This window comes from Aphelocoma coerulescens, chromosome 13 (assembly GCF_041296385.1).
Source record: "Aphelocoma coerulescens isolate FSJ_1873_10779 chromosome 13, UR_Acoe_1.0, whole genome shotgun sequence".
In the NCBI taxonomy this organism is placed as follows: domain Eukaryota; kingdom Metazoa; phylum Chordata; class Aves; order Passeriformes; family Corvidae; genus Aphelocoma; species Aphelocoma coerulescens.
In genome coordinates, this window is record NC_091027.1 from 17,045,366 (window position 1) to 17,070,323 (window position 24,958).

General features: G+C 54.6%; 3 protein-coding genes across 3 annotated transcripts; all 3 read left to right on the plus strand.

Annotated features, from left to right (window-relative positions):
• The first annotated feature begins 1,921 nt into the window (after nucleotides 1–1,921).
• On the plus strand, nucleotides 1,922–14,054 carry LOC138118376 (uncharacterized). The gene is made up of 4 exons (XM_069029312.1): nucleotides 1,922–4,536; nucleotides 6,208–6,287; nucleotides 7,037–9,734; nucleotides 13,992–14,054. The coding sequence occupies exons 1-4, from the start codon at nucleotides 2,074–2,076 to the stop codon at nucleotides 14,052–14,054; spliced, it is 5,304 nt and encodes a 1,767-aa protein (XP_068885413.1). The 5' UTR covers nucleotides 1,922–2,073.
• Nucleotides 14,055–14,258: 204 nt separating this feature from the next.
• On the plus strand, nucleotides 14,259–16,921 carry LOC138118378 (protocadherin gamma-B5-like). The gene has a single exon (XM_069029313.1). The coding sequence runs from the start codon at nucleotides 14,411–14,413 to the stop codon at nucleotides 16,919–16,921; it is 2,511 nt and encodes an 836-aa protein (XP_068885414.1). The 5' UTR covers nucleotides 14,259–14,410.
• A 2,206-nt stretch (nucleotides 16,922–19,127) lies between these two features.
• On the plus strand, nucleotides 19,128–23,935 carry LOC138118379 (protocadherin gamma-A10-like). Its single transcript, XM_069029314.1, has 2 exons — nucleotides 19,128–21,575; nucleotides 23,927–23,935. The coding sequence occupies exons 1-2, from the start codon at nucleotides 19,128–19,130 to the stop codon at nucleotides 23,933–23,935; spliced, it is 2,457 nt and encodes an 818-aa protein (XP_068885415.1).
• The last annotated feature ends 1,023 nt before the right edge of the window (nucleotides 23,936–24,958 follow it).

Below are 24,958 nucleotides of genomic sequence, written 5' to 3' on the forward strand. Positions count from 1 at the left end.
AGTAAGGCTTGAGGGACACACTTGTATGTTGAGATATTAATCCCTTCCATGTGCTCTCAGGGATGAATTTCAGCAATGCAGTGAAGAGCAAGAAGACTTTCTGTGTTTGCTGTGTATGTAGGTTTACAGTATTTTAGGAATGCATTGTACTAGTGCTTCTTGCTCTTGCTACAGCAGGTGTGAAAGGCAGGAGATGTGAAGGTGTCTTTGAATTCTCTTAATGTCTGGATGAATAGATGTAAACATGACCTGTGCATCTCTGTGGAATTGTGTGTGTGATAGAAGAGGGGAGGAGAATTCCTCTAAGCCATGAGTTTGATGAGTCAATTTATGTTGGATGACCATTCCTCTTTTATTTTGACCATTTATCTTTTATGTCCTTTAGAATCCTTCAGTTTCTTGTGAGAATGCTGGAGGGCAGAATGAACCTCCCTTTTTGTTTAATCATATTGCTTTATCCCATCTTGACAAGTGATTTTGCCAGAAAATTTTGCCAGAAGTGAACTCAACAGCTGTGTAGGTTTGGAGAGAACACAGGGGAGGTATAGAAGAACAGATGACAATTTCCCTTCTTGTTGTATATCATAGTTAACTGAAGTGTGTGCCTGATGGAATACCATGAAGGTTGGGCTGCTTCTGCTCAATGAGTGGAGCCTAAGAAATGTTGCACCTGATCTGCTAATTTATCTGTGTTTCTAAATTTGCATTGCTTGTTGTCATGAGATCAGCCTCAGGGTGTCTGGTTTTATGTGGAAGGTGACATCTGTTCCAACTGTCCCAGTGGAGTTGCAGGTGCAGTGCACATACACACCTATGGTATTTACAGCTATAAAAGGAAAGGTTTCATAATCGTATGTGTGGTCACCCAGGCACACTTGTCCATAACAAAAGAATACAACATGACTTCTGCTGTAGTCCTCACTGGGTAGAGTGGCCACCAGCCATGTTTTCATGAACAGAGTAGGGGCCAGTGGGAGGATATGTGCAGGGTGTTTCCCACACGGTCGCCCAGAACCTGGTGGCCACTCATCTGGAGACTCTTGGATAGGTGAAATACTGGTTGCATGGTCACCTCGATGGAATTATAGTCAATGGCTTAATGTCCAAGAGGAAACCAGTAAGGTGTGGTGTACCTGTGACCTGTACTGGGACTGGCACTATTTCGTATTTTCATACACAATGGGATTGAGTGCACCCTCACATTTGCAGCTGAAACAAGCTGAGTTGATGCATGAGAGGGCAGAAATGCCAACTAGAGCGATGTTGATAGCCTGGTGAAGTTCTGTGAAAAACTTGATGTGGCTTTGTATTTCTCCATTGCCAGGCTCTGGAGAAAAGAGATGAAAAAGAGGGAACATTTCTGGATCAGAAAGAAAACAATATATGTTATACTTATGTTATAATGCTATAAATGTTGCTTTAGGCTGATCTATTTATCAGAGTAATTCGTCCCAGATAAGGAAACACGACTTAAAGATAACTAACAGAGTACTAAAAAGCTCTTAAGAGACTTCAAGAGCTACAATATTGTTTCTCCATCTTACAGCTACGCCTTGATTACATTCTTTATCAAACTGACATGAATATTTACTTCTGACTATTCATTGCGGCTCAAGGAGATGAATTAAAGCACCCGACAGAGACTCTGTTCCAACTCCTTTGGAGCCGTATTAAGCAAGTGCATCTGCGCTTGCTGATTCCAGTCTGAAAGAAACCACAGAGCCCCAAAGCCGGGCCCCCTTGAGCGCGGCCATCCGGCGGCTGCAGTGGCGTGGCGGCGCCTCCGGGTGCCGCTGTTGGCCGCCAAGGAGCGGTGCTGGAGCCGCCGCCGCCGCCGCGTCCTGCCCCCGCAGGCTGCTCGCTCGCCCGGCGCCGGCCAGAGCGGCAGCGGCACGGGCAGCAGCGGCGGCGGCGGCGGCGAGAGACGGCGCTGGGCGGGGAGCAGCGGCGTCCGAGGCGGGCAGAGCGGGCTCGCTGCGCTGCGGCGGCCCGTGCGCTGTGTGGCGAGAGCGGCTGGAAGGGAGGCAGGGCGGCGGCAGGAGGCAGGAGCGCGGCGAGCGGCGGCGAGCGAGAATGGCGGTGAGGCGGCGGCAGAGGCGCGCTGCGGGCTGTGGGCGAGCGCTGCTGCCCGCGCTGCTGCTGTGCCTGTGGGGCCGGGCGGCGGCGGAGCGGCTCCGCTACTCCATCGCCGAGGAGCTGGGCAGAGGCTCGCTCGTGGGGCCGCTGGCGCGGGACCTGGGGCTCAGCGCGGACGAGCTGCCGGCGCGCAAGCTGCGGCTGAGCGAGGAGAAGCAATACTTCACGGTGAATGAGGAAAACGGGAACCTGTACGTGAATGAGAGGCTGGATCGGGAGGAGATGTGCGGCGAGTCGGCGTCCTGCTCTGTCAGCTTCGAGGCGTTCGTGCAGAACCCTCTGAACGTTTTCCACATCGAAGTGGACATCCAGGACGTGAATGACAATGCACCGCGTTTCCTGCGAGAAAATTTCCAGCTTGAGATCAACGAGTTCACTTCTCCTGGCGCCCGGTTTTACTTGGGCGTTGCCGAGGACGCAGACGTGGGCAGTTACTCGCTGCAAGGCTACGAGCTGGAGACGAACAAGTACTTCACGGTGGAGGTGAAGGAGAGCACGGATGGCAGCAAGTTTGCAGAGCTGGTGTTGCGCCACTCGCTGGACCGGGAGAGCGAGCAGAGCCTGCGGTTGGTGCTGACAGCACTGGACGGCGGCGACCCTCCCCGGACTGGCACCGCTCAGCTCTGGATCAACGTCACCGACGCCAATGACAACCCACCCGTGTTTGCTCAGGACCGGTACCGCGCCAGCCTGCGCGAGGACGCGCCTCTGGGATCAGTCGTGCTGAACGTGACAGCTTCAGATGCCGACACTGGCACCAACGCCCGCATCACCTACGGCTTCGGGGAAATGCCGGCTAAAGTGCTTCAGAAGTTCAAGGTGGATGCAGAGAGAGGAAAGATCACGGTGGAAGAGGAGCTGGACTACGAGGATACACGGGCTTTCGACCTGACAGTGGAAGCAAGGGACGGTGGTGGTCTGGTGGCACACTGCAAGGTGGAGGTGGAGGTGCTGGACGTGAATGACAACCCACCCGAGATTACTCTGACGTCGATTTCGAGTCCTGTGCCCGAGGACGCACCGGCAGGCACAGTTGTGGCCCTGCTGAAAGTGCGGGACAGAGACTCTGGCGAGAACGGTCAGGTGTCGTGCGAGCTGTCGGGCGAGGCGCCTCTGTCGATCGTGGCGTCTTCGGGCGGCTCGTACAAGGTGGTGACGGCGAGCGCGCTGGACCGCGAGGAGGCGTCCGAGCACCGCGTGACGGTGGTGGCCCGGGACCGGGGCCGGCCGGCGCTGCGGAGCAGCACGGAGCTGGTGCTGGAGGTGTCGGACGTGAACGACAACGCGCCGGTGTTCGAGGAGGCGGCGTACAGCGCCTACGTGTCGGAGAACAACGCGGCGGGCGCGCTGGTGGTGCGCGTGCAGGCGCGGGACGCGGACGCGGGCGCCAACGGGCGCGTGAGCTACTGGCTGGCGGGCGGCAGCGCGGGCGCGGCGGGCGCGGCGGCGCTGGTGTCGGTGGAGGCGCGGAGCGGCGCGCTGTACGCGCAGCGCTCCTTGGACTACGAGCAGTGCCGCGAGTTCGCGGTGGCGGTGCGGGCGCAGGACGGCGGCTCGCCGGCGCGCAGCTCGACGGCCACGGTGCGCGTGTTCGTGCTGGACCGCAACGACAACGCGCCGAGGGTGCTGTGGCCGGCGGCGGGGGCGGGTGGCGCGGTGGCGGGAGGCGCGGCCCCGGCGGCGGCGGCGTTCGAGGTGGTGCCGCGCTCGGCCGAGGCCGGCTACCTGGTGGCCAAGGTGGTGGCGGTGGACGCGGACGCGGGGCGCAACGCGTGGCTGTCGTACGAGCTGGTGCAGGCGTCGGAGCCGGCGCTGTTCCGCGTGGGGCTGCACAGCGGCGAGGTGCGCACGGCGCGCGCCGTGTCCGAGAGGGACGCGGCCAAGCAGCGCGTGGTGGCCGTGGTGAAGGACCACGGGCAGCCGGCGCTGTCGGCCACGGCCACGCTGCACGTGGTGCTGGCCGAGAGCTTGCAGGAGGCGCTGCCGGAGCTGAGCGAGCGGGCGGCGGGCGCCGAGGCGCCGGCGGGCGAGCTGCAGTTCTACCTGGTGCTGGCGCTGGCGCTGCTGTCGGCGCTCTTGGTGCTGAGCGTGGCGCTGGCCGTGCTGGCGCGGCTGCGGCGGGCCGGGCCGCCCGCCGTGCTGCGCTGCCTGGGCGCGCAGCGCTTCTCGGTGGCCGGCGCCGCCTTCCCGGCCGACTTCTGCGAGGGCACCTTGCCCTACTCCTACAACCTGTGCGTGGCGGCGCCGGCGCGCGCCGTGCCCGAGGCCGCTTGGCCGCCGCCGCCGGTGCCCATCCTGTCTGCGGAGGAGCTTCTGGGCGGGGATTCCTGCGAGAAGCCGAGCCCGAACAGCAGCAGCGCCGTCGTGGGAGAGCCGTCCGCCGACCCGGACACACCTCAGGTCTGTAAAACCGTGAGCTCCTGCTGTTCTCCTTGAGCCTTTCTTAACAGGCTTTCTCTTTTCCTTTCCTATCCCCCATGAAGTATGTGGTTTGGGGGTGATGGTCCGTGAAGGAACGACATAGAAAAGCAGGTATGCCACTCTCAGCCTGCTGCCAGCCCCGGCATTTGTTTTTTCGGGGCCCTCAGCTTCAGATTCTCTTTAAAGCTTTTGATAAAACTCTTGTTTGAGTTATTAGCTGTGAACGCGGTACATTAGTGATTGTGCATAACGCAAAGATGGGCTGGATGCTTGTTGTTCACGATTTCTCCATCTGATCACCTTTTCCGCAGATTTATGTACTTGCACCTCCTCGAGATCTGAGCATTATCTGTTGGTTAATACTATTTCGGTATTGACTCCGAAAGAGAACATGCACCTGGCTCTATTGATTGAGAAGTTACTTGTTGTTCTAACCCTCTTCTGTTTGCCCTCCCATGTTTTGAGAGAAGGCTGCTCCACATATTGTAGGTCTAGTGAGGCTGACTATTTTTTTTCCCGAATATTATTCATCTGATGCAAACCCGGTTTTTGATCCTGTTTCCAAAATTGCCGTGTAGGGTCCCATGTTTTGAGGAAATGCTGCTGCAGAAAAGGCAGCATTAATGGGACCAATACATAATATCCAGTCGTGATTTTTCAAAGGTTTTTTTTTTACAATTATTTATCAGTTCAGGGAGAACACGGATTCTTGCTCTGCAGAAAGAGATCCGCTGATTTTGCATAACAGAATTCCAAAAACTGAATTGGCACTTGGAGTTTGTTGGGCACTTAGAGTTTGTTGGGGGGGGGGGGGTTGCTTGTTATTTGGGTTATTTTCCTGAGATGTGTGCGTTTTCGACATAAAAGGAAAAATTACAGGTTGTTCCTCCCTGATGGAAGATTGTCGAGTGTATTTTGGGATAAGTTCCTTCAGAAATGATAGGCGGGGTTGGTTACTTATTCCAGTCATTCTTTCTCTCTGCAGTCCTTTCTGTCTTTTTTTTTACCTCCCTTTTTTCTGGTGAAGGTGAAGAATGGGACCTCAAAACCAAACCAAACCAAACCCAAACCCCAGGTCTAGTTTTATTTCAGAGCCTCTCTTTTATCCGATCCCTTCCTCTCAAAGAGAGGTGCGTGCACCTGGTAGATCACGTGGATTGTGGAATACTAAACCGAGAAATTAGGTCTCTCAGCCGCTTTTAAAAGTCATTTTTTTATCTGCCTGTTTACCGGGACAGGCTTCTATACATACCAAAAATGACAAGGCAGTATGCAAAATGACAGAAACTGAACACTCAAATAAAGTCTTTTTGCACTTTTATTTAGTGTAAAAGTTGTCCAACCAAAATGAAGAATGAGTAATTAGGCGAATACTTTTCTAAAAACATCAAGCATTTGCATCGTGATTTCTGACAAAAGGAAAGCTTTTTCCAGGTCGTTAAAACTATCGAATTAATTGTTTAAGTTTAAATGTGTATAAACGATACAAACCCTAAAGCTATGTGGCTTCTTAAGAAGGGAAATCACACCTTAAAGACAATTGTTATCTGTGTGTGCAATCACCATCGATTTTGCTACGCTGGGCCGCAGAATAGGGACAGGAGCCAAGGCAGATACGCCTGGGTTTTTTCTTTACCATTTGCCCCGCAGTTTGCGGGGAGACAAGCAGAGGGTTCTGGCCAGGCTCACTGCAGGTGCTTCCTGCCTCATGGTCAGTCGCAGTACAATCAGTGAGGAATGATCAAGTGACTTACAGCCGGAAACTGCGGGGTGGGGGAGAATGATTTTCGAGCAGTAGAGGAGATTCCTCCTGTACGGTGCCAAAAGGAAGGTCTTCTATTGAGCGATAGCAGAGCACCGGGCAGCTGGCAGAGCAGCCCACCTCCTCCGCAGCTATATGGGTATCGGGGTGTTACAGTCGTGAGTTTCAGTGGATCGACCCTTCTTCCGCCTTTAAATGTCTTATCTAAGTCACTGCAAATGGAGTAGATAATATAACTTAGACCATGTTCCGTATTGACTGAAAATCCGCCACTTGGGTTAATGAGCTCTGCTTCTCTGAGAGCGGGAATAGGGGTCTGATTATCGCATGTTGTGTCTCAGAGCATCTATTTTTTTTGCTGTCCCTGTGCCACTAATTCAAGAACGATGGCTAAATTTCAGGTTTTGTTCTCCTCATAGGATAGGTCGTAGTATATGCTACAACTTAACAGTGAGCAAAAAAATATTACAGAACGTATTTTGATACTAGGAAGTGATTTTTTCAGTGTGGAAGAAATACTGATACCAAGGGAGAGCTCTGCCTTCCTGTCGGTTGTGATCACCTGGAGGATCAATGACGAGATCGCAGGGAGAAAACCCAAGGAAGGAAGTGGCCGCTGGACAGGACCTGATGTCTCAGTGGCTACTGTCCAGCCCACGCGAGCTGCCCGTGGGCAAAGCAGGGCGGGCATTGCTCGGCAGCGCTCGGTGCCTGCAGTGCGGGCAGGAGGCTGCGGGCGCCGCTGTTGACCGAGAGGAGCGAGAGGAAGCTCGGAGCGCTGCAGCCCCGCCCGCTGCGGACCCGCTCGATCGCTCTTGCGCTCTGTCTCGGCGGCGGACGGCCTGCGATCGTCCCCGCGGTGGGAAACCGTGCTGCAGAGAGACAGAGTGGCCGGCGGCAGCGGCTGAGAGTGGAAAGTCGAAGAGAGAGCCGGAATTGGAGCAGAATCGACACTACCGCAACCGAGATGTGCGCGGCGGGGAGGCGCTGGGGCCGGCGGCAGCGAGCTCTGCTGTTGGGAGTGCTGCTGGCAGCGTGGGAGGCGGCGTGGGGGCAGCTGCGCTACTCGGTGCCCGAGGAGATGCCCAAGGGCTCGTTCGTGGGCGACGTAGCCAAGGACCTGGGGCTGCAGCTGCCGGAGCTCAGCGATCCCGGAATGCGCATCCTGAACAAAGGTAGGACGCAGTATTTCGCTCTGCATGGGAAGACGGGACATTTAGTGACGGCAGAGAGGATCGACAGAGAGCAGCTTTGCCGGCTGGTGGAGAAATGCGTGCTGCGCTGTGAGCTGATAGTGGAGGGACAGATGCAGATTTACGGAATCGAAGTGGAGATCACGGACATTAATGACAATGCACCCGGCTTTCGACAGGCAGAAAAAGAATTGAGACTTAGCGAGACGACAGCCCCGGGGTCAAGGTTTCCCCTTGCCGAGGCTCACGATCCGGACATGGGCCGGAATTCCCTGCAGAGCTACGAGCTGAGCGGCGACGAGCACTTCTCGCTGGCCGTGCAGGCGGGCCCCGGCGGCGATCAGCGGCCCGAGCTGGTGCTGGCCAAGGCGCTGGACCGGGAGGAGGCGGCGTTTCACGAGCTGGTGCTGAGGGCGATCGACGGCGGCGATCCGGCACGGACGGGCACGGCTCGGATCCGAGTGACAGTGGTGGACGCGAACGACAACGCGCCCGTGTTCAGCCAGGCGGAGTACACGGTGCGTGTGCCCGAGGACGTGCCCGTGGGCTCCGTCCTCGTCACCGTTATTGCCACCGATGAGGATGAGGGTCTAAACGGGCAGGTGAAATACAGCTTCCACAAAATTTCAGACCGAGCCTCAGAACTTTTTTCTCTCGACTCTGAGACAGGAGAAATAACTGTTAAAGACGACTTAGATTTCGAGGAGATCTCCTCCCACGAACTGGACGTGCAGGCACATGACGGAGGAGAGCTTTTTGACACAGCGAAAGTTGCGATCACTGTGACAGACGTCAATGACAATGCGCCCGAAATGACAGTATCCTCGGCCGTGAGTGCAATCTCGGAGGATGCTCCGCCGGGGACCGTGGTAGCCTTGTTGCATGTGCAGGATCCTGACTCGGGTGCCAACGGTGACGTGCGCTGCTCGCTTGACGGGGATGTCCCGTTCCGGCTGGAGAAGTCTTTTGAGGACTATTACCGTGTGGTGACATCGAGAGAGCTGAACCGGGAGCAGGTGTCGGAGTACAACGTGACGGTGCGGGCGGCCGACGGCGGATCGCCGGCGCTGCAGAGCAGCGCGGTGCTGGCGCTGCGGGTGCTGGACGTGAACGACAACGCGCCGGTGTTCGCGCAGGAGCGCTACAGCGCGCGGCTGGCGGAGAACAACGCGGCGGGCGCGCTGGTGCTGACGGTGCGCGCGACGGACGCGGACTGGGGGCAGAACGCGCGCGTGCGGTACCGGCTGTGGGAGGGGCGGGTGCGGGGCGCGCCGCTGTCGTCGTACGTGTCGGTGCAGGCGGAGACGGGCGCGCTGTACGCGCTGCGCTCCTTCGACTACGAGGAGGTGCGCGAGCTGGAGCTGTGGGTGCGTGCGGAGGACGGCGGCGCGCCGGCGCTGAGCAGCAACGTGTCGGTGCGGCTGCTGATCGTGGACGAGAACGACAACGCGCCGCAGGTGCTGTACCCGCCCGCGGCTCCGCCCGCGGCGTCGGGCGGGGGCTGGTCGGGCGTGGAGCTGGCGCCGCGCTCGTCGGAGCCCGGCGCGCTGGTGGCCAAGGTGGTGGCGGTGGACGCGGACGCGGGGCAGAACGCGTGGCTGTCCTACGAGCTGGCCAAGGCGACGGAGCCGGGGCTGTTCCGCGTGGGGCTGCACAGCGGCGAGGTGCGCACGGCGCGCTTCCCGCTGGCCCGCGACGCGGTGCGGCAGAGCCTGGTGGTGGTGGTGAAGGACCACGGGCGGCCGGCGCTGTCGGCCACGGCCACGCTGAGCGTGGTGCTGGCCGAGAGCGTGGCCGAGCTGCTGGCCGAGCTGGGCAGCGCGGCCGAGGCGGCGGCGCCGGGCGAGCCGGCCGGCAGCCTGACGCGCTGGCTCGTGCTGGCCGTGGCCGCCGTGTCCTGCCTGTTCGTCGCCTTCCTGCTGCTGCTGCTGGCGCTGCGCCTGCGCCGCTGGCGCCGCGAGCAGCTGCTGGCGGCCGACAGCGGCGTCTTGCGCGGCGTGCCGGTCTCGCACTTCGTGGGCATCGACGGCGTGCGCGCCTTCCTGCAGTCCTACTCGCACGAGGTGTCGCTCACGGCCGACTCGCGCAAGAGCCAGCTGCGCTTCTCGGGCGCCAGCTGCTGCGACACCCTGCCGGCCCGGCCGCCGCCCGACGAGCCCGCGCCGCTGCTCGGGCAGGAGGATATTGCCGGCTCCCGCCCCGCGGACCCAGCCGCTCTCCCGGTGAGTTCCTTGTACTTATTCTTCTCCACTGTTCTTTCTTCTATTGCTTTTCTAGTCTTCCCCCCGCTTCCCCTTCCCTTTTCTGTGTCCTGCATTGCGATATTTGAAGGCAAGGCTTCATTTTGGGACATGCTGATCGCAGGGCTTCTCCCTGCGCCATGGTGAGCATGGGATCGTGTCTTAGCTTTCCAGTTTGTGGGGGATGCATGATAAAGGAGACTACTCTTGGCTCAGGGTGTTTTTTAAATTCCGTTGTTTCTGTTTCATATGATCGTCACTGTCCCAGTATCTTTTGAAGGACAGGTAGTGTTTTCCGCCTTCCTGCTTCTTCTCTGTGATGTATTTGGCAGACATTTCTTCCCTCTTAGTACAGAGCTGTAAAGATAACTGTTTGAAGTCTATTGGTTATCCTGGTGCTTGTTGAAGGGAAATGGTCTGAAGTGGCATTTTGATACAAACTCTTCTGAAACTATGAAGGTCAAGAAACAATATGCAAGTTTTGAGAGGTAGGAGATGCCAATACTGGGCCCTGTGTGGAAAAGGCTGTTAAGGGATACAAGATTTCTGTGCCCATCTGTAGTATAATGTAATGAGTTTTCTCCTTCCCAAATAAGTGTGGCTTAACAGATATTACTCCAATTCTATTGAGAACCATGGAGTGTTTCTGCTGTGTGTTTACAGGTTAATGTAATGTATTTAATTAATAGCATTATATGTTCTAATCTGAAATATCACGATAGGAGCTTTGCAGTAAGGAAACTTATTCCATCCCTACTTTTAATACCTAGATTATGTATTTTCTCTAAGAGCCATAATCTAGTCGAGTGTGATCTCTTAATTTTTGCAATTGTTGTCTTCTTGTCTTGTTCTTTGTACTCAGCTCAAGCTGGGCCCTTGAATTTGATAGTATCTGATCACATATCTTACATTTGCCTGGCTGTTCCATACATGCCTTTCATTTTCACGTCTCAACAGAATTCATAGGTGTTGTTTCCTTAAATTTTGATGGGAGAAATTGTCTTACTTCTCATACGCACACGTTAAGAAGTCAAATATTAGCCATGGTAAGTTGCCTCTGCAACTTTTCTTTCAATGGAGTACAATGACAGAGGGGACAATGGAGTGCAAATGACAGAGGTCAGAGAGAGCCACACAGGCTGTAATGAGTTTGAGGAGACTCTTGCACGTCCAGTGTGTGAGGAGGTACTGCTGGAGAGAGAGAAAACATATGGATTTTTGACTTCCATGGTTCATTGGTGGACTGCATAAAATGACTATGTTCAGATTCTAAACGACCAAGTTGTGGGTTCATCAGTTTGCTTTCCTGTAGTGGGGTGCTCTTTATGAATGGTAGGTAAACTGTTGACCTGTTTGTCATGACCAGGTAAAGGTGGGCCTGTGTGTCTAGTATGTCTAGTGACATTTTTATCTGAAAATGTCACTAGAATCACTGATCTTACTTGTAACATAGTAATGGTGAACAGTCAGGGAGAGACTGGCCCCAGAGAGAGACTGGCCCCTAGGCAGGCAAAGTGGGGGGGTTCTGTGATCCAGTAATCTGGGTGTGCTTTCATGTCATGCCTAGTGCCAAGGCCTGTGCCACTTATACCAAGCTCCCTTCTTCCTGTGTCCAGAAGGAGGATGGCAGTTCTCCAATGAATTTGTCTGCAAGCAATACCCAGGGAAGTGCAAGCATGCTTCAGGGCTTCTGTGTCTAAGAACTGCTGGGGGAAATGTCATTTTTCCAGCTATATGTCCTATTACAGTTGTGATCTAGAGTTTCATTGTGGTTGTACTAAGCTTTTGCCAGCCTTAACCAAACCTTCTGATGTTCTTAATGGCTCTTGTTTGTATGAAGTTACTGCTGGTGTTTTGTTGGTATTGAAATTGGTAGAAACATAAGGATGAGAGGGTCTAATTTGCCAGGAAGGTCTGGGTTTGGGGCTTGTTATCTGAAGTATGTGCCAGAAAGTCACTAATTTTATCCTCCTGTATCATGTCTGATACAGCTCTTCTCTGAGAGTGGTAGCTCTTGGATGTGGACATATACTTTGCATTAATGGTTGCAGAGTGACATATACTCAAAAAATGCCCACATGCTGAGGAAGAATGATGATGTCTTTCAGTTGATTCTGATCTGAGTCTTTAACGGAACTGCATATTGCTTATGCCTGTTAGAAGATTTTGCCTTTCTTCAAATACCAGTGATGAGCAGAGTTTCTATGTGTGGACCTGTATTGCGATCCTTGTTCTCCATAAGAAGTTGTGTGGGAAACTTCTTTCAGTGGTGTCTGTCTGCAAAGGAGACAGACATCTTTTGCATGATGTTCAAGCATGCTGAAGCACTTTGTCTGCACTGAGAGAGGGCAGGTGGAAGAGTGGTTGTGTTGTATTTTGAAATATCTAAAGGGTTGGTGTAAATATTTCGTTTCCCCTAGTTGTTATATGGATCCCACAGTTCATTTCTGTGCAGTTTTCTTTGCTTTTTTTTCCCAAAGAAATTACTTGGAGGGCTTTACCTCTAGACACTAGATATGTTTCTTGTGTACCTGTTACAGCTGACACAACTTAGGCCTTTAAACTTAGGCCTTCAAATTTGTGGGGTATGAGCGGGCCACATAATAAAAATGCAGATGAGAGCTCTTAAGTGTTTAATAAAGTCACATTTGTAGGCCAGAACAAGACTTCAGGGTCATACTTCCAGCTTGACACCTCAGTGGGATCCAGGTGCTCTCAGGCATGAATTTCCATGCCCACGGTGAAGACTGAGATGTCCTCCTGGTGAGTTTCTCTGAAAGTACTCCTAATGCATCCTTGCATTGCTTGTGCGGTTTTTCTTGCCTTGACATTTTATTACAGCTGATGTGGAAGGAGGACTTGTGAGGGAGGTACGTCTGTGTTCTAATTTTGTCATGTGTTAACAGATGTAAAGATGACCATAGAAGTCAGGGTTCTTTGTGGATCGGTGCATGTGATAAAAGAGGGGAAGTGCATAGCTTGACAGAGTTCATAAAAGTGGTGACTACATCTTCCACCTTGGATCTTACTTCAGGCTTTGTTTCCTGGAAGGCCATGGTTTGTGTTTCCCACTTGTGAGTGCTGTTTCGCAGTGAACACTAAATTCAATTGAGAACCAAATGAAGACAGATGGTTGGGTGTGTGAGGAAAATGAAAAAAGCTTAATGCAAGTGGGTAGCTGTAAGATGCTGCTGTCCAATTCCACTTACCTGGGGATTCTTCTTATGTCTCTGAGCACTACACAACTATGTGCTCCTCTGTATGATTTCCTGCACTGCACAGGCCCTGATGTGTCACAGTAGGGAATGATCAGTCCCATGATGGCAATGGGAGGTATTTGGTTTTTCTTCTTTGGTTTAGTAAGTGCCAAGGATTTCTGTTGCTCTGCTGCTTAGCAAAGTCATTTAGTCCAGTCAGAGAGAACTCATAACCCTTTAACATTCCTGCAGCTTGCCGAGCTTGCACCTTGAGGCCTCTCTGAGTTTCCAAGTGCTCTAGGGAAGAGGTTTTAAGGCGGCATTGTGGTAAATGAAAATCACAGCACTGAAGTATCTCCCCAATGAGCTCAAATGGATGTTTGTATACAAATACTCAGAATTCATTGAAAATCATTCAGCTGATTTTGCAATCCTAAAATGGATTGGGCACATGATGGGATGTTTGCCTAGAGATTATGAAAATTAAAACAATGGAAATGCATAATCAATTCTTGTAGCAGGCCTTGTTTTTAAGTTTCCACCAAAACCAGGGAAGGTTTTCTGAGTGGAAGAAGTGTCAGTGTAAGGACGAACACAGGGCAGAGTCTGCACTGCTTTGCACTTTCTTTTTCTCTGCCAGGGATGCATGTACAGTGCCATGTATCTGAGGGCAAATCCACACCTCTGGGCTTCACATTTCCCTACAAGTGCTAATCACTGTAAAAATGTCCTTCTGATTTACACCCATTTTGCACGGGTCCTAGGCAAACAGTACCTCAGGTACCAGTGGAACAGATAATTTATAATCTCAGCAACCTTCTTTTCAGATTTTGGCTTAAATTCTCTGATTATGCATGAGGGAACCAATTTATTTCATTGGAGCACATATTTCCTTCCTGATTTTCATGCCATTTCAAACCAGAGCATGCCAAAGTATTTGATAAGGTGAAATACTTGTTTCCATGTCTATCTCAGCTACAAATAAATTGTTATTAGCCTGATGTTGCTGCTGTAATTGTAAGAGTTCCTGCTTGTCGTTAAGCAAGTGCTGCTGCGCTCGCTGTTTGCAGTCGATGAGAGACCCCAGCTCCGGCGCAGCCCCTGAGCCCCGCGCAAAGCCGGGCCCCCTTGAGCGCGGCCATCCGGCGGCTGCAGTGGCGTGGCGGCGCCTCCGGGTGCCGCTGTTGGCCGCCAAGGAGCGGTGCTGGAGCCGCCGCCGCCGCCGCGTCCTGCCCCCGCAGGCTGCTCGCTCGCCCGGCGCCGGCCAGAGCGGCAGCGGCACGGGCAGCAGCGGCGGCGGCGGCGGCGAGAGACGGCGCTGGGCGGGGAGCAGCGGCGTCCGAGGCGGGCAGAGCGGGCTCGCTGCGCTGCGGCGGCCCGTGCGCTGTGTGGCGAGAGCGGCTGGAAGGGAGGCAGGGCGGCGGCAGGAGGCAGGAGCGCGGCGAGCGGCGGCGAGCGAGAATGGCGGTGAGGCGGCGGCAGAGGCGCGCTGCGGGCTGTGGGCGAGCGCTGCTGCCCGCGCTGCTGCTGTGCCTGTGGGGCCGGGCGGCGGCGGAGCGGCTCCGCTACTCCATCGCCGAGGAGCTGGGCAGAGGCTCGCTCGTGGGGCCGCTGGCGCGGGACCTGGGGCTCAGCGCGGACGAGCTGCCGGCGCGCAAGCTGCAGGTGGCGTCTGCCGGCAAAAAGCAGCTGAAATACTTCTTGGTGAATGAGGAAAACGGGAACCTGTACGTGAATGAGAGGTTGGATCGGGAGGAGATGTGCGGCGCATCGGAGACCTGCTCTGTCAGCTTCGAGGCGCTGGTGCACAACCCGCTGAACATTTTCCACGTCGAAGTGGACATTCGGGACGTGAACGACAACGCACCCCGCTTTCTACAAAACAAATTTCATCTGGAGATCAACGAGTTCACTTCTCCCGGCGCCCGGTTTTACTTGGGCATGGCAGAGGATGCGGACGTGGGCAGTAACTCGCTGCAGGGCTACGAGCTGGAAGCTAACGAGTACTTCACGGTGGAGGTGAAGGAGAGCCAAGACGGCAGCAAATCCGCAGAGCTTGTACTGCGCCGTGCACTGGACCGGGAGATCGAGCAGAGCCTGCGGCTGATGCTGACGGCACTGGACGGCGGCGACCCGCCCCGGACTGGCACCGCTCAGCTCTGGATCAACGTCACCGACGCCAATGACAACCCACCCGTGTTTGCTCAGGACCGGTACCGCGCCAGACTGCGAGAGGACGCGCCTCTGGGATCGCCGGTACTGAACGTCTCCGCCTCCGATGCCGATGCCGGCACCAATGCCCACATCACCTACGGCTTCGGGAAAATGCCGGCTAAAGTGCTTCAGAAGTTCAAGGTGGATGCAGAGAGCGGGATGATCACGCTACAGGAGGCGCTGGACTTCGAGGACATGCGCGCATTCAGCCTGGCTGTGGAGGCGACGGACGGTGGTGGTCTGGTGGCACACTGCAAGGTGGAGGTGGAGGTGCTGGACGTGAACGACAACCCACCTGAGATCACGATTCTGTCGCTGTCGAGCCCCGTGCCCGAGGACGCGCCAGCGGGCACCGTGGTGGCTCTCCTGAACGTGAACGACCAGGACGCCGGCGAGAACGGTCAGGTGTCGTGCGAGCTGTCGGGCGAGGCGCCTCTGTCGATCGTGGCGTCTTCGGGCGGCTCGTACAAGGTGGTGACGGCGAGCGCGCTGGACCGCGAGGAGGCGTCCGAGCACCGCGTGACGGTGGTGGCCCGGGACCGGGGCCGGCCGGCGCTGCGGAGCAGCACGGAGCTGGTGCTGGAGGTGTCGGACGTGAACGACAACGCGCCGGTGTTCGAGGAGGCGGCGTACAGCGCCTACGTGTCGGAGAACAACGCGGCGGGCGCGCTGGTGGTGCGCGTGCAGGCGCGGGACGCGGACGCGGGCGCCAACGGGCGCGTGAGCTACTGGCTGGCGGGCGGCAGCGCGGGCGCGGCGGGCGCGGCGGCGCTGGTGTCGGTGGAGGCGCGGAGCGGCGCGCTGTACGCGCAGCGCTCCTTGGACTACGAGCAGTGCCGCGAGTTCGCGGTGGCGGTGCGGGCGCAGGACGGCGGCTCGCCGGCGCGCAGCTCGACGGCCACGGTGCGCGTGTTCGTGCTGGACCGCAACGACAACGCGCCGAGGGTGCTGTGGCCGGCGGCGGGGGCGGGTGGCGCGGCGGCGGGAGGCGCGGCCCCGGCGGCGGCGGCGTTCGAGGTGGTGCCGCGCTCGGCCGAGGCCGGCTACCTGGTGGCCAAGGTGGTGGCGGTGGACGCGGACGCGGGGCGCAACGCGTGGCTGTCGTACGAGCTGGTGCAGGCGTCGGAGCCGGCGCTGTTCCGCGTGGGGCTGCACAGCGGCGAGGTGCGCACGGCGCGCGCCGTGTCCGAGAGGGACGCGGCCAAGCAGCGCGTGGTGGCCGTGGTGAAGGACCACGGGCAGCCGGCGCTGTCGGCCACGGCCACGCTGCACGTGGTGCTGGCCGAGAGCTTGCAGGAGGCGCTGCCGGAGCTGAGCGAGCGGGCGGCGGGCGCCGAGGCGCCGGCGGGCGAGCTGCAGTTCTACCTGGTGCTGGCGCTGGCGCTGCTGTCGGCGCTCTTGGTGCTGAGCGTGGCGCTGGCCGTGCTGGCGCGGCTGCGGCGGGCCGGGCCGCCCGCCGTGCTGCGCTGCCTGGGCGCGCAGCGCTTCTCGGTGGCCGGCGCCGCCTTCCCGGCCGACTTCTGCGAGGGCACCTTGCCCTACTCCTACAACCTGTGCGTGGCGGCGCCGGCGCGCGCCGTGCCCGAGGCCGCTTGGCCGCCGCCGCCGGTGCCCATCCTGTCTGCGGAGGAGCTTCTGGGCGGGGATTCCTGCGAGAAGCCGAGCCCGAGCGGCAGCAGCGCCGTCGTGGGAGAGCCGCCCGCCGACCTCGACGCAGCTCAGGTGTGTAAGTCTGATTATTCCTGTTCTTGTTATTGAGTCTTTCCGACTGTTTTCTTCTTTCCCCTGGGTTTTTCCGGATGATGTGAATGGGGTGTGTTGCTATGTTTTTCTGTGACGAGATGGGAAATTGGGGTCACTCCTTTTCCTAAGAGTACGCGTTCAGAAGCCGCAGGTCTTGTTTTTTCGACAGTAGCAGTTTCAGATTCAAACGCAAGTTGTTCTCTAGAGCTGTTACGTTGTGTTAAATTGTATTCGTGGTAACGGTGAAGGCGATTCTATATAGGGAGACGCGCTGAATCTGTATGACGGGTCTGGGAAAAACAAACTTGACACTTGGTTTTGGGGATTTTTCCTTCCTAATCGATTTGTCTTAATCGATATAATGTTCCTGGATGCTGGTGGATGGCAGGATAAAACCCCTTGTGTTAATTCTTCCTTTTCACTATTATATTCTCCAAGGCAATTTGAGAGTGGGATTACATGAATGGAGAGTGACAGGCAATCCACCAGTTGTGAAAGACGAGAATGTCAGCAATTCTGTGGGAAATGCTGCTACAGAAATGGCAGGAATGGTAACAGTAATGGGAGCAGTTAGCTGCTGTTAACAGTGTTTTTCCATCCTGCGTGGTATTCTAATCTTTTTTTTGAAATTCCTGATCGCCCTTGCCTTCACAAGTGAAGGTGTAGAATATTTTTATTATTTTTATATTTTTATATTTTTATATTTTTTGAAATCCCTGATGGTCTTTTCAATAGCAAGTGAAGGTGTAGAATGGGCTCAAAAAAGAAAATGAATAGAGCTAGTTTTATTTGTCTGTGCTTTTTGCAGAAAGAGAGGATAATTTGTACCTTATTTTAATCGCTCTCACTTTTTTTTTTACTATTTATTACATCGGTTTCTACAAGGATAGACCAGTAAGACCCGGGAAACTTTTATCAAATATTGAGGAGATCCACCAAATGACAATTTAAGTACTTGAATGAAGTCTAATTACACATTTATCCATGGTCCCCACCGTTTAGGGTGTACAGCTCTTCTCCTACTGTTCTACAGTATTTTGTTGAAAATATGTCGTGCCAACTTGAATAAGAAAGAATTGACGTAACACTCTACTAACAAACTGCAATTCCTTACACCTTGGGTTTTGAGGACATGAGAGCTCTTTCCTGTGGCTACAGAACGACTTCATTAAGGGTAAATGTGTATAAACTTAGTTTATTCTGACCAGGTTCACAGCAGATACTTCATGATTCCGGGTTAGCTGTAGTAGAGTCAGCGAAAAGTGCTCCAGTGAGCTCTGTCTGAAATCGGGGGGTGGGCGATAATGATCTTTGAATTGCCAGGGGTTCCCCTCCTGTCCTCTGTTCCCATGAATATCTTATAGGGAGACATCCCAGAGCACCTGGAAGGTGCCTGAGCAATCAAACTTCCTGTCAGTTGTAAGGGGCAGTGTTAGACCCCACCTTCTTCTGCCTTTAAATGGCTCTTCTTAGTCAATCATAGTGCAGTAGTTAATTTATACCGTCTTCTGTATGAACTGAGGAATTTGAAACGAAGTTCCTGCTGCTTAGGTTAATGAGCCAGATATCTCTGCTACTCCTGTGGACAGAATTGTGTGCTTGATTATGGCGTTGTGTATCTGCGAGCCTTTTTTGTTTTGCTGTCGTGGTCCAGTCATTCAAGCAGCACGGCTTCACCTCGTGTTTTTAGACTAATTAGGATAGGAGTTCTACACAATAAAAGCAGACAAGATATTTTACTTTGGCTGTATCGCCGGTAGCAAATTGTATTTTTCTGTGAGTTAGAAACACCCCGCTCACGAGACACCTCTGCTTTCCTCCCGGTCATGATGTGTTCGAGCATAAAAGAAGAGATCGGCTGGGGAAAAGAAGGAGGTGTCTGCGGCAAATGTCTCCTTCCCGCTCAGCTGCTCGTGGGCAAGGCATTGCTCGGCAGCGCTCGGTGCCTGCAGTGCGGGCAGGAGGCTGCGGGCGCCGCTGTTGACCGAGAGGAGCGAGAGGAAGCTCGGAGCGCTGCAGCCCCGCCCGCTGCGGACCCGCTCGATCACTCGCTCCCTGTTGGGCTCGGCGAGCGAGCGGTCTGCGATCGTTCCCGCGGTGCGGAACCGGGCTCCAGAGAGGCGGCGGTGCCGGAAGAGGTGAGCGGAGAAGGAGCAGGAGCGGGATCGGCGGAGTGACCGGCGGGGAGCGGTGTTGCGGTGCCGGCGGTGCCGCGGCGGAGATGTGCGCGGCGGGGAGGCGCTGGGGCCGGCGGCAGCGAGCTCTGCTCTGGGCCGTCCTGCTGGCAGCGTGGGAGGCGGCGTGGGGGCAGCTGCGCTACTCGGTGCCCGAGGAGATGCCCAAGGGCTCGTTCGTGGGCGACGTGACCAAGGACCTGGGGCTGCAGCTGCCGGAGATCAGTGATCGCGGCGTTCGCATTATTGAAAGAGGTAGGACTCAATACTTCTCCCTGCACGGGAAGTCGGGACATTTAGTGACGGCGGAGAGGATCGACAGAGAGCAGCTGTGCCGGCTGGTGGAGAAATGCGTGCTGCGCTGTGAGCTGATAGTGGAGGGACAGATGCAGGTTTATGGAATAGAGGTAGAAATCACGGACATTAACGACAACGCGCCGACATTTCGAGAGGCAGAAATTGAACTGAGAATGAGTGAGACAACAGCCCCGGGGTCGCGGTTTTCACTTCCCAGGGCTCATGACCCCGATACAGGACAGAATTCCCTGCAGAGCTACGAGCTGAGCGGCGACGAGCACTTCTCGCTGGCCGTGCAGGCGGGCCCCGGCGGCGATCAGCGTCCCGAGCTGGTGCTGGCCAAGGCGCTGGACCGGGAGGAGGCGGCGTTTCACGAGCTGGTGCTGAGGGCGATTGACGGCAGCGATCCGGCACGGACGGGCACGGCTCGGATCCGAGTGACGGTGCTGGATGCGAACGACAACGCGCCCGTGTTCAGCCAGGCGGAGTACACGGTGCGTGTGCCCGAGGATGTGCCCGTGGGCTCCGTCCTCGTCACCGTCACGGCCACTGACGCCGACGAGGGTCTGTACGGACAGGTGAAATACTCCATGAAGAAAGAGACGGACACAGCATCGGATATTTTCCATCTGGATGCTGAGACTGGAGCAATCAAGCTGTTGAGGATCCTGGATTTCGAGGAAGGCGATTCGTACGAATTGGAGGTGCAGGCACATGATAGTGGAGCTCTTTTCGACACGACAAAAGTCGTGATCACTGTGACAGATGTCAACGACAATGCGCCTGAACTGACAGTATCGTCAAAGCTGAACGAGATCTCGGAGGACGCCCCACCGGGAACTGTTGTGGCCCTGCTGCATGTGCAGGACAGAGACTCGGGGGCTAATGGCGAGGTGCGCTGCTCGCTCGACGGGGACGTCCCGTTCCGGCTGGAGAAATCTTTTGAGGATTACTACCGTGTGGTAACAGCGAAGGAGCTGGACCGGGAGCAGGTGTCGGAGTACAACGTGACGGTGCGGGCGGCCGACGGCGGGTCGCCGGCGCTGCAGAGCAGCGCGGTGCTGGCGCTGCGGGTGCTGGACGTGAACGACAACGCGCCGGTGTTCGCGCAGGAGCGCTACAGCGCGCGGCTGGCGGAGAACAACGCGGCGGGCGCGCTGGTGCTGACGGTGCGCGCGACGGACGCGGACTGGGGGCAGAACGCGCGCGTGCGGTACCGGCTGTCGGAGGGGCGGGTGCGGGGCGCGCCGCTGTCGTCGTACGTGTCGGTGCAGGCGGAGACGGGCGCGCTGTACGCGCTGCGCTCCTTCGACTACGAGGAGGTGCGCGAGCTGGAGTTGCGGGTGCGTGCGGAGGACGGCGGCGCGCCGGCGCTGAGCAGCAACGTGTCGGTGCGGCTGCTGATCGTGGACGAGAACGACAACGCGCCGCAGGTGCTGTACCCGCCCGCGGCTCCGCCCGCGGCGTCGGGCGGGGGCTGGTCGGGCGTGGAGCTGGCGCCGCGCTCGTCGGAGCCCGGCGCGCTGGTGGCCAAGGTGGTGGCGGTGGACGCGGACGCGGGGCAGAACGCGTGGCTGTCCTACGAGCTGGCCAAGGCGACGGAGCCGGGGCTGTTCCGCGTGGGGCTGCACAGCGGCGAGGTGCGCACGGCGCGCTTCCCGCTGGCCCGCGACGCGGCGCGGCAGAGCCTGGTGGTGGTGGTGAAGGACCACGGGCGGCCGGCGCTGTCGGCCACGGCCACGCTGAGCGTGGTGCTGGCCGAGAGCGTGGCCGAGCTGCTGGCCGAGCTGGGCAGCGCGGCCGAGGCGGCGGCGCCGGGCGAGCCGGCCGGCAGCCTGACGCGCTGGCTCGTGCTGGCCGTGGCCGCCGTGTCCTGCCTGTTCGTCGCCTTCCTGCTGCTGCTGCTGGCGCTGCGCCTGCGCCGCTGGCGCCGCGAGCAGCTGCTGGCGGCCGACAGCGGCGTCTTGCGCGGCGTGCCGGTCTCGCACTTCGTGGGCATCGACGGCGTGCGCGCCTTCCTGCAGTCCTACTCGCACGAGGTGTCGCTCACGGCCGACTCGCGCAAGAGCCAGCTGCGCTTCTCGGGCGCCAGCTGCTGCGACACCCTGCCGGCCCGGCCGCCGCCCGACGAGCCCGCACCGCTGCTCGGGGAGGAGGACCCCGTCTGCACTCGCCCCCTTGACCCTGCCGCTGCACCGGTGAGTTCCTTTGAGCCATACTCTTTCAGCGACGCTTACCTTTCCTACTTCCTTGCTGTTTCACCCCGTAGTCTGTGCCCTAAATTGGGAGGAGGCGAGCATTGTTTCACTGCCCAGGGTTACATGTAGTGGGTGGCATGGGGCCGGGAGCAGTGGGTGTGTTGCTGACTGGAGGTTTTATATGGTGTTTCTTATGTGATCGCTGTGTTTCATGCTGTGCCATAACCTTGAAGAGTATGTGGTGATTACTAGATTTCTGCAGCTGTTAACTTTCTTGGGAGGATCCTATTGTGGACCTTTATATTTGATAGTATCTGATCAGATCTGTTGACCTCGTTGCTGAATTGCCCTTGTGCTGAAGGTGTCTTTGAGCTGATACTTTAATGACTGGGTTTTTATCAGATCTCTATATCTCTTATGAACTTGAGAATATTTAAGTTTCTTTGAGTAATGTGAAGAGCAGAAAAGATTCTTTCATGCGTTAATGTTTTGACATTTGTTCTTACATAAGGAGAAGATGTGCACACAACTTTTTTTCAGAGGCCGCTTTGATGTTGTGCAGTGTTTGGGCAGGGTGAAAAATGGACAAGTATTGAGTTCATCAGTTTGCTTTCCTACTGCATGCTGTTTCCAGTGACTGGCAATTGAATTCTGCCTTGCTTGTTACAATGAGGTAAAGGTGGGCCTGTGTGTGTCTGATAATGTGTCTGAACATCTTAGCAGAATCAATGCTCTTGCTTGTCACATACTCATGATAAGCAGTCAGTGCAAAGTCAGCCAGAGAGTGGCCTAAAGCAAGAAAAGAGAGGATTGTACGGTCACCTGGCTGGGTGTCTCTTCATGTCGTGGCAGTGGCCAAGGCCTGTGACACTTACAGCAGGTGCCCTTTTCCTGCATCCATAAAGGGGAGGCCAATCCCCTGATGAATTTGTCTGCAAGCAACACCCAGGGAAGTGCAAAGTTGCTTCAGAGATTCTGTGTGTAAGAACTGCCACATGAAGCATCATTTTTCTTGCTATATGTCCTTCTGTGTCTGGATGGAGAATTTAATCATGGTTGAATTATGCTTTTTCTCAGCCTTGACCAACCTTCAGATGTTATTAGTGGCTCTTGTTTTTATGAAGTAACTGTTGGTGTTATGTCATGTAATGTGTGAGTAAAGGCTGTGAATGCAGAACAAGGAGGACAGAGGATGGCATCATACCAGGGAAAAGGTGAATCAATGCAGTTTTAGCTGAACAATTATTTGATACTAAGCCCAGTACCATGGCTTGTGCCATCTTTTCTGTGATCCTGCTTTCTCTGTTTTTAAAGACAGTGGTAGTTCTCTGATAATAGAGCATTTGTCCAATAACTCTGCATTTAGAGAGATGATGTGTGGGTAGATGCTGTGAATGAGTGATTTACATTGCCTAGAGAATCAGCACCAGAGATCTCAAACGTGATTTTAGTATGATTTTTTAGAACCGGGGTAAAGGATGAGAGGGTACTTCTGCTAGAAATTTACTTGACATTTGAAGTATTTGCAAGAAACTTACTCATTTAATCCTCTCTTATGTCTGATAGAACTCTTCCTGAGAATGCTGGTTCTTGGATGTAGGCATAAAGTTTGCATTAATTTTTGCAGAGTCACATGTCTTCTGAAATGCCCATGTGCTGAAGAAGAATGATGTTGTCTTTGAGTTGATTCTGAAGACTGAGACTTTAACTGAACCACGTGTAGCTAATGCCCTCTAGAACATTTTATATTCTAATGCATGTATTTGTGTTATGATTCCTCTTCTCCATAAGCAGAAGCTGTGTGGGAAACAGTTTTCAATGATGTCTGTCTTCAAAGGTAGCTCCTCTCTTGCATGATACTTGAGCACACTGAAGCATTCTGTCTGCACACAGACAGGACAGGTTTGCTTGGCTGTGGTTCGAAATGCCTAAAAGGGTGGTGGAAACATTCAGTTTCCACTTTTTGTTATAGGAATCCCATTGTTGTGATCCTGTGCATTTTCTATTTCATCTTCTTGAAAGAAATTACTTGGAGATCTGTGCCTCATGATACTAGATACTCCCTCCTGTGTACCTGCTACATTTGACACAGCCTGAAATGTTAAGCTATAATTTCTTCCCTTCTGTGGGCTTGTCATTCCTTCCTTGTTGCTTCTCATGTTCTAAAACTGGGTCTGAGTTTGGCTGATAGACTTTGAAGAAGGGATCTGTTGAAATTAACAGGCTGGGGGAGCAGTTTCTACTCACACCCTGAAGGTGTTTAGCTGCCAAGACAAAGACTTTGATATACTTCGGGTTCTGTAAAATACTGCTGAACTTCACTTCAGTGTCCATTTCTTTTTCACTTGCAGTTGACATAGGACCAGTAGTTGGATTTGTCCATCGTGCAACTAAATACTGTGAATGCAGAACAAGAGGTTGAATTCGTATTAGGAAATTAGGTGGATTATTGTGGTCTTGACTGAGGACTTGTTTGATTTCATGGTGTGCCATTTTTGTCTGTGATCGTGGTTTCCCTATTTTGAAAGGAGGTGGTAGGCCTCTGATAAGAGAGCATTTGTCCAATAGCTCTGCATTTAGAAGGATAACACCTGGTTTAATGTCAGTAATGAATTATTTCAGTTGTCTAAAGAATCTCTGTCAGAGGTATTATCAAAAGTGGCTTAATATGATGTTGTGGAAGTGTGTCTTTAACAAAGTTTGATGTCAAGGTTCACTCTATTACTACATGGATGAAACATTTAAAGGACTCTTATCAAATTAAACTCCTGACTTTCTATACTCCTGATGGAACTTATATGCAACCAGGTCCAATCATAGCCTCAGATATCACCTGTGGCTTATCTCTAATGGAATTAGCTACATGTATTTCATTAGTATTAATTTATCAGTCACTTACTGAGGTTCTGCTTTGGCTGAGGAGTCTGGCCACCTTGGGTAATGAAAGATCTCTTCATCTTAGGTAAGGAATGTCAAGTCTTGAGGGGTGTTACTGTTCTAGGGGAAAGTCACCTGGCGTGCAGTCCAGCTGCACTGCAGGGAAGCCTCAAATTGGACCCATCTCTTAATGGTAAAATGTTGGGGAAGATGAAACAGGAAAGCCTTATAAATATGATTGCCTGACAAAAGATTTTGGGAATATGAAAACTGTGAGCGACATCGAAATGAAGGCCACCTTTGAGATATAGAGTCTTAGTTACTGAACAACTGGAAAACAATGGTATGGCCGGCTGAAGGTAATCCCCTCTTGATTGAACAATACCCTCGGCTTGCAGACAGGTCCAAGGGTCAGAGCAGACCCTACTAAGCTCAGCAGAAGGGGTCCAAGGAGTAGTTTTTAGGAGTTAAAATGTAACACTCTATGGTAATGTAAGAACTCTTAT